The sequence below is a fragment of the Athene noctua genome, chromosome 1 (assembly GCF_965140245.1).
Source record: "Athene noctua chromosome 1, bAthNoc1.hap1.1, whole genome shotgun sequence".
NCBI lineage: Eukaryota > Metazoa > Chordata > Aves > Strigiformes > Strigidae > Athene > Athene noctua.
In genome coordinates, this window is record NC_134037.1 from 223,951,257 (window position 1) to 223,971,740 (window position 20,484).

At 36.0% G+C, this 20,484-nt stretch overlaps 1 protein-coding gene across 3 annotated transcripts in view; it reads left to right on the plus strand.

Moving 5' to 3' along the window:
* The window catches only part of PCDH9 (protocadherin 9), a 710,780-nt gene that overhangs the window by 290,474 nt on the left and 399,822 nt on the right, over positions 1-20,484 (plus strand). The window contains exon 4 of one of the 3 annotated variants that reach the window (XM_074931165.1): positions 9,367-9,384. The exons of the other annotated variants lie outside the window; for them this stretch is intronic. Within the exon in view, the coding sequence (XP_074787266.1) occupies positions 9,367-9,384 (18 nt within the window). The remainder of the gene's footprint in view (positions 1-9,366; positions 9,385-20,484) is intronic. 3 annotated transcript variants of the gene reach the window in all.

Consider the following 20,484-nt stretch of genomic DNA (forward strand, 5'->3'; position numbering starts at 1 on the left):
CCGTATGTCCTTTGATTTTACTATAATTCTTTTCAGTTAAGATGTAGATGAAGAATTGTGTGTTCACTATCTTGTGTTGAACTCTTAAAACATATAAAGCTACTCTTAGAATTATAGAAAGCAACAAATTAAAAAATAAGTAATTTTTTTTTTAAATGAGACAATTCTTAAGAAACTGAAAATAATTATTTGGTTCAAGAATATTTAAGAAAATAAACTATAGGAGAAAATAGTTTCACATTCTAATATGTGAAAACCCTAGCATGATCTTTATTATTCATTCAATCTCTTCCTAAACTTGCCTGTCCTCATTTCTTTCTTTTTGTTTTATTAATATTCTGGCCTAGCATTCATTTCTACTTTCTGTTATTTCTGTAATTTTCACAAAGGCAAATTAAATCTGTTGCATGACAGCATTATGCGACAGTTCAGTAGTTTCACAATTCTTACAAATATTCCAAGCCTATTGCTGTCATAAGTGATGCTCTTCTGTGTGACTTTCAGAGAGCAAAAGCTTTTTATAGGCAGCTGTGCTCTTGCCCCATTCTCAGTTCTTCAAGTGAGCACAGTGGAAGAATCCTCTTCTGGTACGCCAAAAACTGGATAAGAAATCATCCCATACCCATCACGGATTGTACACCTCCTGATGTTGTGCAGTCCAAAGCATCTTTTCAATTTCCACATGCCTCTGCTGTGCCTTTTGTTGCAGAACATTTTTTTATTTGCACTGAATGGTCTTCAAACCAAGGCATCTAAATGTATCTGCAATTGAATGAATTTGTCATGATTATTTTGTTTCCTTCTGTTTTAGCAACATCTTTTGTTCTGGCTAGTGATGTTACCATTCTAATAAGTATATATTTTAAAATAAACAACTAGAATTAGATTTTTGAAGACAATTTCAGTTTCCCCTGGTTTTATTGCTTTGTAATTATATAATTTTCCATGTGCTGTTTTCAAATATTTAAAGCTACCTGGCAAATATTGCTAATTTGTCCTTCTGCTCATTGCTACTTTCATCAGTGTCATTTGATGAGTTATAAGGAAGTATTATTTATTGAACGATACAGCATTAGACAAATTAAGCTATTTTGCCAGTCTCCAAATGCTGTTCTTGTTCACTTCCAATGAAAGTGCTTTGAGTCGTGGAAAAGAAATATGAAGATATGGAAACAAAGTAGAATGGATGGTTTTCATATGAAGAAAGTGTGGGATTTAATATCTACAGGCTTACTAAAGTCAAGATAGGTTACATCCACTGCTATTTGCAGCCAGACATTTCATAAGAGGTATCAGGTTGGTCAAGCATGACTTACTATTGGTAAATCAATGTTGCACATTCCTGGTTACTTTCTTGTTCTCGTGTTCTTAAAAAAGGGATTCCAGGGAGACATATCCCATGATATCTCTGTAGTGAGGGACCTAACTCAGGCTCCTATCATTATTCTCTGGATCAGTTTTCTTCCCTTTTTAAGGATAAATGGATGTAAGGATATAATGATAGCATTTTTACAGCCATCAGGGACCTCATCTAATTGCTGTGCAAGTTATAGACAGTAGACTACAGTCACATCAGCCAGCCCTTACAACAGTCTCAGGAGAATCCCGTCAGGTCTAATGGATCTGGATACATCCAACTTGTCAATATTGTCCACAAGCTTTTGTAAGTTTTTCTTTTGGTATGAATCATACATAATTTCTTGCCCATTAATAATTTTATAACTTCTTCTTTTGAATTTGCTACAACTTTTTTTTTTTTTTTTTTTTTTGTATTAAGGTAAATTGATCTCAGCAACTAATTTTCACGATAAAATTGTTGCTAATGTTCTGGATTCAAATCAAACACTGTTAATAGATAAAATGGCTTGGATTATTAGGTCATTGCTCTCAAATCATATATATTTTTTGAAAACTCAATTTTTATACTCTTCTATTTTTTTCTTATTATTTTCTGAATCAGTCAAATGACAGGCAGAGTTGGTTAGTCTGATGTACTCTGCAATGTATTCTTTTGTCTCACAGATATGCATACATATGACAGTACATTTAAAAAATACACTTCTAATTCTGAACATTTCTCAGAAAAATCTGATTTAAGACACTTTCACATCTGAGCTTTGAATCCTTTCAATGATGTTGCCCATAGTGTAGATTACTAAGCATTGCATTAACATAAGTAAAATTGCCTCAACCCAGTTGATAGTTTCAGATAAATTATATCTTTTCTATGGCTTTGCAAAGTTTGGTATTGTTTGTAATGAGGAATTCTGTAAACACTCTCAAACCTGGCTTTTTTGCCTCTCACATTTCTGTTGAAATAAAGACAGCTGCGTTTATAGTTAGAGGGAATAAAAATTACTTTTACTATCTCACCTATGGTAGATGTTTGCTTCTCTTTAATTGACAATATAGGCAGAATACAGGACTCCTCCAGTTGCAACTGTCACACAATATAGGTATGGCCAGAAAACAGATGAATGCAATACATACAAATGTAGTTAAATTGTTACAGATGTTAATATCTTTGTAATTATAGTTCAATATTCCAGAGTGCACAGGTCAAACTCAAGGTGTTGATTTTGGATTAGATGTTACTCAGTCTGAGTTGCTATTCTCACTGCTAGCAAAATATAATTGATTGATTTGCAAGGCAAGACAGTAAGATTTTATGTCTGGCATAGGTGCAATAAGCAGATTTCCAAGATGTCTGAAGGAAAAGACAGAACATAATATGAAGAGAAACTGAAAACTTAAACCCAGGTTGATTTCACTAGGAGTAGAAAGGGATTGATATACTGAGGACATGGGAAAGGTTAGTACCCAAAACTATTAGAAGGCATTTAGTGCATAATACTATCAATAAAAAATCACACTGAAAATCTCATCATTTCATACTTTCTTTGCCGCACAACACTCAACACCACACCATACCACCCCCCACCAGTATCCTTTATAGGAACCCTTGACAGTCATGGCAAAACTTTGATTCTGGCCAACACTTGGACATTTTCAGTGTATTTCAGTATTGCTGGCATCTTTCCTAAAAGTGAAAACTGTGACATTTTTATAACAAGACAAAACTAAAAGAGGAAAAAAATGTCCTATTCACCCATTTCTCTGTGTGGAGGTTTCACATTTGTGGGTTTATTGCAATTAATCAAAGACCAAATGCATTTGTATTCTCTGAATGGTTTGGGAATACTTTCATATTTTCTCAGTGTAGCAGTGTGAAATGGTGCAGGATGCCAATGGATAATAGTTCTGGGAAAGATATTTTTCATGCTAGGACAGTTCTTATGGGTTTTGTTTTAGATGATGGATTGCAAGTTCTCAGTCATTTGCAAGCTACAGACTTTACCTGTGCTGTCTACATTATCAAGTTTCTCACTCAGTTTGAAAACTACAGCATTTTAATTGAAAGGGAAGCTAGACCTTCCTGCTATATCAATGTGGGAAGGTTGTTAGACTCTGAAAAATAACCTTCCCATTTCAGAAAAATGAACAAATACCATACAAATGTTTTTACCTTGGTAACCAATGGGGCCGAAAGGTGAGTTGGCACACATTCAAGTGCAAAATATTAAACAGAACCCTGTATGACAAGGAGATCATTTAAAATTCACTGACTTAGAAGAGATTGAATATCTGAGGACTTAGTAATGTTTAACAACGGTGTCAGTCTCCCTAGAACTGCCATAGAAAATACTTTTTCCTTTGAGGCTAGTTTCAGTGTATGACAGAGATTACTGGATGTTTCAGTAAGAGAAGGGATCAGAGCAAAAGAATTGGGCATTTGTACAGCCGAAGCTCTAAGATCAGATTGGTGCAGCTCATCAAATGGTGGAGTTTACTTTAGCTCAGATCTCACAGGGTAAAACAAACCACAGTAAGAAGTGAATGCTTTAGGGCCTTGACATTGTGAAATGTCTTAAGATAAGTAGTATGTTGGATTTAAAAATAAAATAGGGACTCTATCCATACTGTCTTTGCGAGTAGTTGCAGGTACTGCTTTTTCCAGTAGTTGCAAAGTTACTTTTAGAATGGCAACATGTACGTAGTTTTCACAATATTTAGGCATAACTGCTGATGTGTGAGTTTTGTAGATAATTAATTTAGCTTTACAGGCTGCTGATGATGTTCTGGGTCTCCTCTTCTAATCCATGTTCTGAGGACCTACCTTTGACAAGTTATTTTCACAGACACTTTTGGAAAAAAACCCCACCTTATTTTAGTTGAAAGGGAAGAAGATGTCTGCAGATTTCTGGAAAAGTGAAAAAATTCATTAAATGGTTTGTATTTCAGATACATTTATTATTTGAGTATATATTAATATTTCTAGGGTATATTCAATGTTTGTCATTATGGCATTTATCAATTTAATAATGGTGTAGATAATAAGGCTGACACTGAATTAGGGAGAATGACTAACAATGAGTTTGGAATACATTTTGAAAGGTATTAAGTTTTGGATCTTCGTTTAAATAATCCCTAGTATTGTACAATCTGAGTTTTTCATTAAAAAAAAAAAAAAAAAGAAAAGAAACAAAGAAAGGTCTAAATCAGAAGTCTTGACTGCTGTATTCTGGTGCAATTTGAAAAATTTTATAAAACTTACAGAAATGTACTTACCCTGAACATCATTTGTAAGATTGTTTTGTTGCAAATTATTCTTTCTGAAAAGAAAGACCGCAGTATGTCTGCAAGTCCAGACACTTATTTGAAGAAGTGGTAACTGATACTGTTTAGTAAATATTCAAGGCAAACAATTTAATTTGGCAGTGTTTCATTTAAGTAAAATTTCTAGAGGTACTCTTCCAATAATTGTCAGGGGTGGACTACTGATAGGAAAAATAATTACCTTTATTCCTGAAGGTTTTTTGCTATGATTTATTTGAATCAGGATTAGTATTAAATAGCTTATCCATTTTCTTCAGAGACATATTTTCATTTTATTGTTTTGTGAGTTCTCTCCCATTAATGTGAAAGTAGAAGTCATCTGGTAGACCCAAAGAGGAAATAGTGATAGTTTACTATGAGTACTTTGTATTGGCTCTCTCTTTTTATTTAAATATAATATGGGTACCTTTTATGGGCTTTATTGTGGTAGATGTCTCATGAAACTTTTCTCTAATAGCTCCCAAAGGAACAGCAAAGTGAGTACTTTGCTAGGTTCTCCTGACCAAATCCTCTGGTTCTGTGGCTACTCATCCTTTTAAAGAACTTGTTTTCCTAAGTTTTAAAAAGTCAAGATCCTTCTCAATGTGCCCCCTGTGGAATGATATCCTAGCTTCCAATATAATAAATTATTGGATCATTGTTCCAGATAGTGAAAAAGTAGTGGTGTTAGCCGACTGTATAATAAGACTAGTTCTAATGGAAATTCATGTTCATCTCATGCTCTTCCAGTTCAGGAGAAGAATACAGAATGAGATACAGCGGCTGTCATATAACATTCTAGATTTGTGTTTGATCTCTCAGCATCAGTTTTGACCACACTGCTGCCAAAAAGGCAAGTCGTGCTCCTTTCCCTGCCTCCAGCTGTCTGTTCCTGCCACCTCTCTTGTGTCAGCACTAGTGATTGTTCAGCTGTTCTGGGAAAAATAATAATTTGGGGAGGCAGGTCTAGTTTTTAGTCAGTTCAAGGAACTGACATAACTGGTGAGTTACGTGGTTTAAGTACTGACATAGCAAAGGATGTGCCCAGCAAAAGAGAAGAAAGTGAGAGCTGTCTTTCTGGTGGCAGCACAGTCTGAGATCAAATAAACCTCGATGAAAGTTTATAGAATGAAAAAAATCCCTCAAAAAAAACTTTGGGTATGATTTGTGAATGTTTGTTAAACTCTGGAGTTTAGCAAATGACAACTGCTTAATTCTGTTGATATCTGCCCTTGTACCCTGTTCTGTTACTTGTGTTGTCAATTTTAGTGATATCTGAATATTTCTGTTAGAACAAGTGAATTAGGTAGTCAGTTTTGTTTATATTTATCAATGTATGCTGCTGCAATTCTCTATTCATTGGTATATAGGAATTTGCAAGAAAAAACTAAAATTTTGCTTTTAGTTCTAAAAATGCTGAAGCTCAATTTTTTTGGTGAAGTCAACAGAAGGAAGAATGGAAATTCTTTCTGCTACTCTTGATGCCTTCTGGTGGTACAGTTTGTTTTCAGAAGAGCCTGGTTGCCATGGGAGACAGAGTGGGAAATATAGTGTTTTGAGCTAAAGACATTCTGTAACATCTTTCTGTTGAACTCTGTAATAGTCAGAATATCACTGTATGGAGAGAATACTTAATTAATATGTTGCTACCATTTGTGCTGACCGGACTTCTTAAATTGTGGTTTGTTTTTTTCTGTTACTAGATGCTTAAAGAGTAATACTGAAGGGTTCAAAATATGTGCAGTTTGAGTCACTCACTAAGGTGTAGCCATTATTAAAGACAGAATTAGAAACAGAAAAATCAAAACCACATCCTAAAGCCTCACAGTTGCTATATAGGGCAGTACACCTTTAGCTAATTTCTTTCTACTCATATGTTCACTTTTATCGGTTGTTGAAGAAATTATCCCAAGTAAGTACGAAATATTGAGAAAATATATATAATAGCTATCAGGCTGATTTTCAAATAATCAGAAGCTGGGATGAAGCTTGAGGGATGCTTGCTTATCTCTTGCTTTTCCTAGGGCCAGCATGAATTATTTGTTTTAATTTTGATTTGGGTTCTGTTTTCTGAAATAAAGAAGAATGACCAGTTCTGCATAATGTATACACATAAGAAGTTACACATCTGTTTTAGACCTGTGAAGGAATAAGTCCACTGTAGATCCAAATAAGTGAGTGTTCTTGAGTTTGTACTGGAGTAATTTCACAAAAGTTGACAAGATGGTTGGAGATAGGATACTGAGCCAGGCCAGTCCTTGACCTGAACAGAATGGCTATACCTCTAGAGGTCATCTGATCCAACAACCCATTACCTGTCACATGGCACATACAAATATTTATGGCTGTTTTGGGGGTTTTGTTTGTTGCTGGGGTTTTTAGTTTGTGTTTTTTTTGTTTGGGTTGTTTTGTTTTGTTTTGTTTTGTTTTGTTGTGTTTCCTTCTAGTTAGGGTTACTGTCTGTCAGGCAGAAATGTAATGAGATAGGGTTGTCTTAGTCATGGCACCCACTTATACTGTACATACCTGGACCTGAAAGCTAGGAAATTATTCCTAATTTCTGCGATTCTGCAAAAGTCTGACCGACTCTGTTGCAATTAGGATCATAGTACTTACTATCACAGAATCACAGAATTGTCTAGGTTGAAAAAGACCTTGAACATCATCCAGTCCAAACATTGACCTAACACTGACAGTTCCCAACTACACCATATCCCTCAGCGCTATGTCAACCCAACTCTTAAACACCTCCAGGGATGGGGACTCCACCACCTCCCTGGGCAGCCCATTCCAACGCCTAATAACCCGTTCTGTAAAGAAATGCTTCCTAATAGCCAGTCTAAAATTTCCCTGGTGCAACTTGAGGCCATTATCTCTTGTCCTATCGCTTATTACTTAGTTAAAGAGACTCATTCCCAGCTCTCTGCAACCTCCTTTCAGGGAGCTGTAGAGGGCGATGAGGTCTCCCCTCAGCCTCCTCTTCTCCAGACTAAACACCCCCAGTTCCCTCAGCCGCTCCTCGTACGACCTGTGCTCCAGACCCTGCACCAGCTTCGTTGCCCTTCTCTGGACACGCTCGAGTCATTCAATGTCCTTTTTGTAGTGAGGGGCCCAAAACCGAACACAGGAATCGAGGGGCGGCCTCACCAGTGCCGAGGACAGGGTTAAGATCCCTTCCCTGTCCCTGCTGGCCACGCAATTGCTGACACAAGCCAGGATGCCATTGGCCTTCTTGGCCACCTGGGCACACTGCTGGCTCCTGTTCAGCCGGCTGTCAATCAACCCCCCCAGGTCCCTCTCTGACTGGCAGCTCTCCAGCCACTCCTCCCCAAGCCTGTAGCGCTGCTGGGGGTTGTTGCGGCCCAAGGGCAGTCCCCGGCATTTGGCCTTATGGAAACTCCTCCAGTTGGCCTCAGCCCATGGCTCCAGCCTGTCCAGGTCTCTCTGCAGAGCCTCCCTACCCTCGAGCAGATCAACACTCCCACCCAACTTGGGGTCATCTGCAAACTGACTGAGGGTGCACTCGATCCCCTCGTCTAGATCATCAATAAAGATGTTAAACAGGAGTGGCCTCAAAACCGACCCCTGGGGGACACCACTCGTGACCGGCCACCAACCAGATTTAAGTATAAGTTATGTAATTTAATACTGAAGTAGTAAATAAGTGATATTGGCTTGAAAACCACACTAAAAATTTTTAAAAGTGAGAGGATCTTCCTCTTTGGTACCTAAATTATAGAAGATTTTAAAGTTTCAGGAAGCTTAATGTGGATCTTTAGGTCAAATTTTAAAATTCTTTTTGCCAATCAAATGGAGGCCAGGAATTTTATATCTTCCTCATACTTATCCAAATACAAATAAATAATATATGTATATCAAAGAGAGAGAGTTTAGGGTGACCTGCTTTAGATTAAAAATAAAAACCTCTGAGGGGAGAAAAGAGTTGTGATACACTTGGTGATTAAAATTTGTTTCAGGAGTAAAACCAATTAGTTGAATGGTCCATATAATTATTTGGAAGAACTTTGTGTAATACTACTGCAGCAAATGCTTTTTAGTAAAACATACTAGACAAGATTTATTCCATTAAAGAAGTTAATCTATACATTTCCCTTCCCTGTCTTTAACATCTGACAGGAATTTCACAGTTTCTTTCAGACTTCATAAATTATTTTCTTTTAGCACTAAACTAATTATTTGTATTTTAAATTGAGGATTCCTTTAATTATTTTATTTTCCTAAATTCAGAATTTAGAAGATTCTGTGTGATTAAACACAGGAGCGGTATCAGAGCACTAACTTCAGTCTGGCTTTGCAAAATCTGACATAAGTAATTATCATGGTAAAACGGATTCTAAATTCATCAGTGTGCTAATATTTTCTTAAGATAGTATTGAGTTTTATGAAACTAATGAAAAAGTTATGTTGGATTTCAGAGTTAATAAAAGCCTCAGATATGTTGCTGTGTTATCAGCTGCTATATTATATCAGAGGATTCTGTGTTACATTAGAGAATATTGGATTTGCAATAGGATGCTAAATGACAATGTAATATAAAATTGCACAACTGATATTTTTTGAAGTCGTTAATATAATAGACTAATTGAGTGAATGATTTTCATATTTTGTCAGTAGTTTAAGAGTAATGAAGAAGTTCATCTTGGCTGCTGAAACTGAAACTGAGTCACAGAAAAGTATCAACCTGGTCAGTCCCAGTTCTACAGGATTGTCTTAGCAAAGAGAGGGAAAGAGTCGTCATACCTTGTTTCTCTGTATTTTCATGCCAGCTGCCATAGAATTGATAGATGTAATAGATCTCTAATTTTCACAGTCTAAGCAGTCCTGAGGGGGTGTGGATCTTGAAGGATTTTCGTCTCTAAGTGGAATACCTCATTATAGGAGGGGTGACATAATGATGACCCTGAATTCAATGATTAAAATTTTTGCTTATTTTAGCATGTTATTACTAGTTGTTAAACATCAGCCACTTCAAATTAAAAATGTTAAATGAAATCAAAACAGGGAAAGCAGCAGTAAAATTTCAATTCAGCCCTAGAAGTGGAAAAAGATAATTGATGCATATATGTAAGGTCAAGAAAGCTTTATTTGATGGTCAAGGAAAGTAAACAAGTGAACAGTAAACTACTGTTTAGGATAGCTCACCCATCTTTTCCCTTTTCCTGGTTTCCCAAGCAAGAGGTAAAATTTAAAAGTCAGAAGTGAGTTTTGTTACTCAGGATTATGATTTCATGATTGTGAAGATATTGATAAGTGGAAACATAGAAAACATTAAATACGGTAACGTAACATGAAATTTCCTTCAGAGAATCTGGGAATACCTGTGAATATAAATTTCTACCAATAATAGGTGAAATCAATATTGTGTGTGCTTTCAAAGAAAATCCTAGAAACCACCACAGCAACAACTACCCAATACCCCCACCCTCCCAAAAACTGAACCCAGACTTCCATTATATCTTTGCTTACAGTAATCAAATTGTAAAAATTTGAACTGAAATATCCATGAAAGCTATTGACTATAGACATAAAAACTTTTGAAGAGCACTGAGTTAAAATGGTTCCACTGTTTCTAAAAAAATGAGGTTAGAGAAAAATCTGGTTTCCATCTATATAATTTAACCTGACAAAACAGACTTTTATCTCATATGCATCATATCATAATGTTAAGGATACCTGTTGGAATTCTAAATGTCTTATTAAGCTAATAGTTCTGTACAAAATGGAAAGTGAATCAAATCAGCCAGCTGTCTGACGGTATGGAAAATATCTTTGAACAATGATGATAAATATTCCTCTTGCTGAACTTTTCAACAGCAAAATGGCAGACAGTGAAGTTTGAACACCTTCACTGGCCTCCATCTATACTAAAAGGAGTGGCACTTCCAGACAGCAGATCAGTGTAATACAAGTTGGAAAATCGAGATACAGACCGTGTTTCTACCTTTGCAAATAATGTAGTATTTGACTGTAGGGAGTTGGACACCCTCAAATTATGGTAGGATATGCAGCAAAAATACATTAATTTAATTTTGGTTTTGTTTTTTGGGGGGTTTTTGGAGGTGTGTGTTCTTTTTTAATGTTTTTAGGAAGGTGATTAATTTAGAACACTATCCATTTATGGTGGACTGCAGAGACTTTGGATCAGACCTAAGATGTCTGCCCTACATATCTGTTAATCTATTCTGTTTTCATTCCAACAGTCCCTTTTGAAATACTGTCAAAATGAGGTTTTGTGCCATTCAAAGGGTTCCCCCTTTGAAAAGGAAAAGCATTCACTGCACTGTTAGACATCTTTTAAAGAAGAAATTAATTTGATGCTGTGGTACCTACAGCCTTATCCCAGCCAACAGTAAATACAGACTATTGAACATATGCTTTCCTGGCTAGTAGTCAGGCTTCTTTAGCAGAGATTCTTTTATGCGTACATTCCCTTTTGAGCTAATGGAATAATGACAACATGTTTTCTAAAGAAAACCTGTGTATGAGAAAATTGCTTAGACATGCATAATCTTTTTTCAAGAGGCTGTCAAGGATTTGTGTTGACGCTTGATGGTATGTTATTAACATGCTTACAAAACTAATTTAAAGGCAGTAGAGCAGGGCTGTTTATACTATTTGTGGTAATATTACTATTACTAATTACATTATATTGTAATACTCACTGATACAAATCAACTGCTGGCAATGTCAGGATTAGTATGGGATGGTATAACAAGCCAAGATTTTAGACCTTTGAGTTCAGCTTGGCATTCTCGTGTTGAAAATGTTTTTTATCTTGCTCTTTAACATGAGTAGAACATGTTTACTCTCCAAATTACTGCAAAGACAGAATTTTATTGACTTCTGTTTTCACTTTAAGCTTGACTCCTGTAGATTAAGCTTGACTCCTGTAGAATTAGCAAAAATTTAGAGATTGAAGACTATATTGATTATTTTAAAAGGTAGTCATGTTTATGAAGAAGCACAATAGGGAAGGTGCAATTTCTTTTTTCCTTAATATGGAGATAAAGGATGACAATGGGATCAATACAGATCAGTTAAGGTCTTTTAGGATATGTATAAGCCTTTGACTGATTAGGCAGGCAGCTGTATTAATTGTATTACTAAATATGTCGTGGGTTAAACCTCAGTGCAATACCTTCCTTTCCTTCTAATATTAACTTCAGTGTAAGTACTGGGATAAAATTTGTGACTTTCAGACAGAAGAGAAAACAAGATTAGACCTACTAGAAACAAGTTATATGAGTAATTGAATAAGATTGTCTGTAACTATAGGTTCTTTATGCAAATCTTGAAAAAATATTTATTTTATTTTGTGAAGGGGAAAAGTTACCAACAGTTAGCTCAGTCAGTCATATCCTAGGCATTGTAATCAGGGTAACTTCTGAAGTTTTTTTCAAGCATGGTTTTGTTTCTTTGATATCCTGATGGTCTTCATTAGGATTACTTTATCACTATTCTTTATAGTGAGAAAAATAAACTGATCACAATAAACTCATTATGATTTCCTTCTGACTGTTGTCAGAAGTTTACACTTATTTTCTCTGAATGACAACCATAATTAACTGTACCCCTCCTCCTTAGCCACAATGCTGCTGCTCCCTTCATAATTTCTTCACTTCATAACAGACAATTGCTGTGCTACCTGTGCAAATCATTACCAGAAAGTCTCAGTGTATATGTTTATTCCCAGCATGGATTTGCGGTATAGAATTCACGAGATTGGAGTCAAAGCATTAAATTGAGAAAAAATAGTACATTGAATCATAGTGCCAATTTTAAAGCTGAATCACATCTACCTTTGGGATTTTAGTATAATGTAGCTTTGCATGACTAAGAGCCTTCCCACCAGACTAGAGTCCTCTTCCGAGGTATAAAGGATTGTCCTTTGCAACATAATATGCTGCCTCTGAGAGAAAGAGAAAATGAGAGAGATTTTATTGCTTTTACAGAGAGATTCTATTTCACTTTTCTTTTTCTCTGTTTTTTTTTTTTTTGTGTGTGGGTTTTTTTTGTCTTGGTTTTTTTTGTGGGTTTTTTTTGGTGTTTTTTGTTTGTTTGTTTGGTTTTTTTTTTTGTTTGTTTTTTTTTCTTTTAAGCATACCATCACTTAGCATTCAGAAATATCTGGAGAGTACAAAAGTGTGCTCTTTTTTATTTTTCCCATTGCGCAGAGTTTGCTAATTTAATGCTGCAGCTACTGAAACAATCTGTCCCCTGGATGTTGCTATGATTTCATATAATTGACTGTTTTGTAGTTTTACCTGAAGAGAGTTTCACAGTCATGACAGGTAGTATATAGACCTTTGTGTTTTGCTGATCAGGGATACCAACTAAACTCAGACACCAGAGTGAAAAGAGCAGGTGTATTTTACTAGAAATAACTAAATAATATAACAGAATAATATAGAAAACATACATTAAGAAAAGCCAGAATAGTGCACTTAAATAAGAATATACAGGGTAATGCATCAAATAATTACTACCTGAGAGAGAGAATAGTGATTAAGAAAGATCCATCACCACTTGCATACATTACCATCACCCAGACCCGCAGTGGCTGGGCAGCCCCGGTTACAGCGAGGGTTTGGGGAGCCTGTCCCGGCAAGGGGGAAATCCTATGCGGTGCGTCCACCCATAGGTGAGGCTGCCAAAGTAGCTGTGAGCGGGTCCAGCCTTATATACCCAAAAGTCAGCAAGCCATAATAACTGGCACCTTTGTTTTCAGTGGAACATCTGGTTTCAATCTCACATTAGATTCCCCCAGAGCCTGGCCAGGGCTCAAAGGAGAAGCTAAGGGAGTTTTCCTCCTTATCTAATTTATTTGTGTTCTCTTTAAAACAAGGCCATGCGTCTGTCCCAAGGCCGGACAGCTGGCTTCACAGCTTTGTTAACTTACCCCTACACAGAGAAGAAGAGATATACATTCAGGATAGACATGTTTTCATTACATCCATCACCAGTAATGAGTATATGATATCTAAGATACATCTTTCATTAATGAGCATACATACTTTGTTAATGACTACATATTAAGTTAGCAGCTTTGGCTCGGGGCCTGTTCAATACTTGAACACTTTATCACTTTTTACATCAGCATAGGTGGTTTGTTATAACTTAGTATAGTACCTATTGGCACAATGTTTTTCAGTTATAAAATGTACAGGATTCATCTGTAGGTCAACTCTGGCTTGGGCCGGTTGTGCAAGCCTTAGCACTTCACTTTATCATCCACTCTTGTCATAGTGTATCCACAGAATAGGTGCAGTGCAATGAGCAGCAGTGCAAAGAGGCAGTCACTGCTGGTCAAGTAGTGGTTTGAATCTTTGATCTTTTTGACCTTAGAGTTACCAATAAGTAATCTACTTGTGTTTTGTCATAGATAAATCACATCTACTTTGAGCTAAACTGAAACCACCAATTTATTTCACATAGGGGTAATCCACACAAGCCTAAATAGCGGTCATTTGTTTCTCAACCACACACGATTGTCTTATATGACCATGTCTTTCCTTTGCCCTTGGGTTGAGGATGAAAGACTTCAGAGATCGTAATTTCAGGCAACACTGAAGAAGCAAAAAACCACAATAATTTGATATTTGCAGGATGATAATATAATCCTTTATGGCTGAAACCAGTTATAAATTGTAATCATTAACAGTCAGTCCAGATCCATTTCAGCCATAAAGAGTTGCACTGTGCTAGAAATACCAAGAGGGTTTTAGTTAATAATTGAATTATTGTCCTTTTGTGTGGATTGCATCTAGATATCTGTGTTCAAAATAAGTAGTCTTCTGTAGAAATTATATATTCAGTACCTTACATGTGATAAAATTTTATACCTGTCAAATGGTCTTACATCAGGAAATCAGCATTAATTAGACATTAAATAGACAATAAATAAATAGAGCAATGAATTCACTGTAGAATATGAAAGGTGAACTTGCTGTTATGCTTGCACTGTCTTTGCAGTGTTAGTTTCTCTTTACATCTCATTTTAACAGTTACTAGTCAAGTACCAGAGACTTATTTACCTCCTTAACTCAAATGAGGTGGGACAGAAGCGGGGAATATAAGTCCATGAGGCAATGGTAACTAGTAGGCATGACTCTAACAGTAAAATATTGATAACGTAGAGTATTATGTTGCAAGCACAGAGATTGCATGGGGAATGCACATGCTTTGAGAACTGAAATTAAATTATGAAGTCTCTTTTTTTTCTTCTGATGGGGTAGAATTTCTCTGTGAGCTCAGAGAGATTTCTCTTACTCAATTTTCTGTGTTGTATAATCACTACTAACACCAGATAGATTCTAGAGAAGGTTTGACTTTTCTTTTTTTTAAAAAAAAAAACCCAGTGAAATATGTACTTGGTTTCTTTTATCTAATAAAATGTTCATTTGTCTTCCTAAAAACATACTTAATTGCTCACACAGGAAAATAATTGCATGTCTTGTAAACCTTTCAGTTCTAACACTGACATTATATTCTTACTTTCATTCTTTTTAATACATTACAGTTTGCCTTTTAAAGTTTTACTTCATCCTTAGAAAGTGACGGCTTGTGTGGGTTTTTTTGTTGGTTTTGTTTTTGAAAACAAGAAAAATTGCTTATCTCTGTAACTTATGTAGTTGCTGCTTTTACTTTCTGGTGGTTTTTTCCTCTTCCGTGATGAGAACCATCACCAGTAGGTATTATTTATTTAATATTTTTCTGTGTGCTTTCAATTCCTGTAAATTACAGCATTTAAAAATAAAGACAAACTGTAGGCAAACGAATGCTGAAGTCAATTTAAACCATGCCAGCTGGAACAGAAGAGAACCTAGTAAGTTGGCAAGGACTCATCTGGTGCTGCTTCTTCAACTGAATGTTTATTGTGCAGGTATTTTGTGTTTTGTGCGTGTGTATTAATGTGTTAAACTGCAGATCGGTCCATCATCCTTATTTCTCTTTCTTCCTGTCACCTGCTGGATCTTTGACTTCTTCATTGTAATTAAAAGATCAATAGTTTATTATGCTTGAATTCTTCATAAATGAAGGCAATGTTAGAGTCTTCACAGATACTACAGCATCTTCACATGAAGGTATAATCTTATGTAAGAATACATGCGGAACCGTATAATTTCTAGACTGTATGCCAGTGCGGTACAGCCTCTCACAGGCTCTCTAAATGAGCAATTAAATGCTGTGGTGTCCTGTCAGTTCTCTTGTGTATATACCCTATTCTGCTGTTGAAGTGTAAAAATGAATAAAGGAGATTATCCTTGCTAAGACCTATTAATGATCAGTCATAAACAAGTCTCATATTCTTTCTTAGGACACTGTTGTTAGTACTACCTGTTTTGACAAGTTACAGTGTATTTTATTTTTACTTCTGTTCAAGAGCCTCTATACTACTTCAGTGGGAGAAAATTAAGAATTATGGTTGGGTAATGATGCTACTGTATTACAGTCAAAAAGACAGTAAAATCTTTTAAATACAGAAATTTCTTGCTAGGTTTTGGTGTGGTGGTGTTTTTTTTTTTTTTCAAGCTGTGTAAGAATTGTCATTTTCCTGAAATGAGTGACCAACACTCTGAAAATCAGAGTGATTTCTTGATGCATACAAACAAGATTTTAATGTTATTCCTTTTAGGCATTGAAATGACAGACATATGTTGCAGGTTGTGTGAGGATTGATGGGAGAATTGGGCATTGAACCTCAGTCCTTTAATTCCTTATTTGCTAGGAGTGAGAGACAATGCTCTTCAGAGTCCCTTATGTTTGGGTCTATTAGTTTCAGAGAGGTTTGCCTGATTAGAAAGTTTGTGTAAACACATTTCAGCTGTGTAATTCAGACAGCTTAACTTCCACAGGCACTGTGTGACAACATCTGTATGAACTATTTGGAGACCAAAATGAAGTATTGGGTGTCCAGGTTAACAAGGTTCTTCAGAATTGGGGTTTTATTTGCAAAATTCAGCAAAACTTTTGAGAATAACGAAGTACAGCAGACTTTCTTCCTCAGGCGAGGATATGATTTCTGATGTCTGTTTTTTAAAATATATGATCCTAGCAGAAAAGGAGAGGAAAAAACTAAGAAGTTTGATTAATGGAAGAAGCTTAGAAAGAGCTAAGTTTGAGGACTGATCTCAGAGCTCTTAGGCTGGAAAAAACATCCCATTAATTTTAGTGGGAGTTTTGACTGCACAAGGACTTTCAAGATCAAGTGCTTTCTTGTTCATTAAAGGATAGAAGGTAATTAGAAAAAAGCACAGAAAAGATTTTATATAGTATTGCTTTTGTCAGCTGAAAAAATCCATATTATTGTAGGAGTTTTAGGCTAATCTTCTCTCTCCCTTTCTTGCATAAAATGATGACACAGTAGGTTGTTTTCATTACTCTTAGAGGTCTGTGGTTCTATCTATTCATTTTATTGGGAAAAAGCAATTGGCAAGTTTTTTCTGTGTTATCTTCCTTGCTGTTGGATTGCAATCTCATCTATGATGCTGACTTTGTCATTTCCTCCTCCATCCAAACTGTTTAGCTCAAGATATTCCCACAACATTTTTGTTTGTAAATGTTGGATGATAAATGAAATAAAAAGCCAGTGTGCATTTTGGTTGAAGGATTTTGCTGATGTCAGCTCATGAAATAGAGGAACAGTTGGAAAGAAAAAGATAACACTGTACTAAGTTTTGCAGAAACACATCTTGCATGTTTTATTATTCCTTAAATTATGTTGACTTTTGAACACCTTTTGGGGAAGAAGCTCTTGAATCCAACCCTGAATTTTAAATGTATGGTAGCCACGAGCCATTTCAGGAATTTAGCTGTAATTTATTTGGGTCTAAGTTTAATTCCAGTTGGAATTGCCACTGGTTGTTGGACTGAGAGCAAGAGCCACTTTCTTACAGCTTTCTACCACGTGCTGGTGGACACAGGGAAACTGTAGAAGGCTGGGGAGTCAGATAAAGCTGTTGCAAATCTGTTGCTTCCCTGATTCTCTTTGCTGGCCCTGTAATACATAATGATCTTAACCATTCCCAAAAGCATGGGAAAGTGCGATAGATATATTCACTTCTGATGTAGCAGTAGCCTGCTTTTTGAGAAAGTAGCTATGTAGAAAAAAGATGTTGTATTTAATGTGATGCCGTGCATTTGTCTTTTCAGTCTACAATTGTTATATGAATGAGATTTTATTCCTGTTTATTCCTGTTTTATTTTGATGGTGTCCCTAATCTTTCAACTAGCAAAAGGGGATGGAGGAAGAATTCATTATTTGTTGTTATTGAAATTACTCTTGTGGTTCCTTTCCAATTATTTTCAGGAAACAATACTTATTATTTCTGCAAAGGTGACTTATTTCTGTAAAGGTGACTTTCTAACAAGTAAGAAGTTATTTAGCAATACGGAGTCTGCCTTCAAAAACTCATCACTTTATCAAAGTAGATAAAATGTGCAATATACATTCTAAAAAGAGAACTTGATCCATAGGGACTCCTTCTTTGCTTTTTTACCAGTTTAATTTGTGGCCTTTGGGTGAATTGCTCTTCATTTGTACTCATGTAAATGAGGAAAACAATCATATGTAAAATATCAGAGGAGATAAAGGCAGATTTTAAAATGAGGCATTCTCAGTGTCTTTTACCTTTCTGTTAAGCTCTACTTATTAATCTCCATGGATTGTGTAAGTGCCTTTTCACTCAGAGTGTAAGAACAAATAATAACAATTCTGCGTGAGCAAAGCGTTTTTGTTTTTTTGTTTTTTGTTTTTTTGTTTTGTTTTGTTGTTGTTGTTGTGTGGTTTTGGTTTTGGTTTTTTTTTAAGAAATTTTAGAGGAGGAAATAAGGGACTTCCTGAAATTAGTTGGAAATGTGACTTCAGATATCAGAGGAGAACATTTTCAGTAGGTGAAATACTTAAGATGACTTTCTGCTTTCAAGGGGATTTCTTGAAAAAGCTTTCAGAACTGTGATATAATTCTCCAACAACACAGAGTTTGTGTGAGATATCTGAGGTATCTGTTGGGAGTACTTTGGAAGTACTTTGGAAGAGACATGTGTTTTCCATTGTGAGTAAAAGTACTATTTGATGTAAAGTTTTCTGAGGATTTTGATCACTATAAAATGGTAAAGGAGTGGATAAACCATTCTGTACGGAATACTAATGTCCTGTCTGAATATGGTGCACAGAGTGCTTGTTTGTAGTTTGAGCATATTACTCTACAGAGAATGGATTTGAAATTGTCTGATTTTCCAGAAATTTTACTCTTAATGTAATGTTCTCTCTCTGGGAAGATTTCTTTTCTCAAGTAAAATGGAACAGTACAAAGGCCTGGTGCTATGTTGATACCTGAGTTTCTGCCTGTCCCTCCAGATGCATGTGTTGCTCTGGTTTAGATTGTTCAGAATTATTGTGGCACTATTCTGCTGTCAGGTTGGATAACTAATTCATTCAGTCCCTCTAGGAATAAGCACTTTTGAAGGTTCTGCAAACTTGGTAACCTACTGAACTTTGCCTCCACAGTTCTCTTACAGTCACATACACAGAGAGACCTTATGATTCCAGTCCTTGGAGACATGATATTTTGGGGTGTCTGAATATTTTACTCAGGAGGGAACTTGAAGTGCATGGTGCTATTTATATTCAGCAGTTAGTAACAGAGTATGAACATCCATTAATGCTCCCACATTAAACACAGCTTTAATTGCAGTTTTAAAGATCTGCTGGTTTTGCTTTTTAGAGTCTCAGGGTTGATTAATAAGATCTTAATAAAAAGCTTAATAGTGCATTAAACTAAAAAAAAAAAGTTTCTCCTTATTATGAGACAGCAATTTTACTTGGTAGTTCACTAAACAGAACAATAAAAACCCATCTGAAAAATCTGTTGCCTGGCTGCAGCAATATGTTATACAGCCAGCCTTCAGAAACCAAACTGACGTTTGGTGTAGCATTTTAAATGTTACCATGCATATGTCTGGTAACACTAAGCAATGGCCTCTGAAGTTTGTGAACCCTCATAAAGAGCTATTTATCTATCTATCTTCAGTAGAAATTTGCTCACATTTTGGTTTCTATATTACCACTATGGGCCATTGGGGAGGTGGGTTATATGAAGATCTGTAGTAAGAATGACACATCTTTTTTATTTAAATATTATTGCTTTTTAGGCACTGAATTTTGGAGATATGCCGAAGTACTTGTGGGAGATTTGGGTACCTGACAAACCATGGGTGGTAAGATATCAGATCCACTGAAATAAATAAAATAAACATTTATTTTTAAGATAGGAATTTTGTGCCCTGTTGTCACTGAATTCAATGGGCAAAACTCCTGCAGGGCTAGTAAGAAGTGCATTACTACGAATTTATGCAAGTGTGTTTCCTTTCTTTTCAATATTGTCACACTGGTGTGAAGTTGAAGTAATGCCTGTAGTGAACTAAAGCTGTGTAGTATCATCTGACAGGGGGAAGGGAGAATTGCTCAGCTGAAGGTTATAATAAGACCTTTTCTCTTATCTTCACTCAGACAAGCAAGCGGTTAGCTATTGCCCATCAGAGCAATTCATGGTTCACAGCTGGGCCTGAAAGGTACTGAATAGTATCTTTCTCCAGGTATCCTCTTGTTAGTCTTGTTTAGCGCTTGCTCTGGACTCCAACCTAGTAAGCCAAGGAAAATAACAGTCTCCTTTTGAGCACCATGTGGATTTCTAAGAAAATGAGTCTGGCAGATGCTGTCAGTCCTCCACTTTCAGAGGCAGTAATCAGAGATGAAACAGGATTCAAATGCTTTGTTTTCTAAAGCTCTGCAATAAGGAGGAGCCA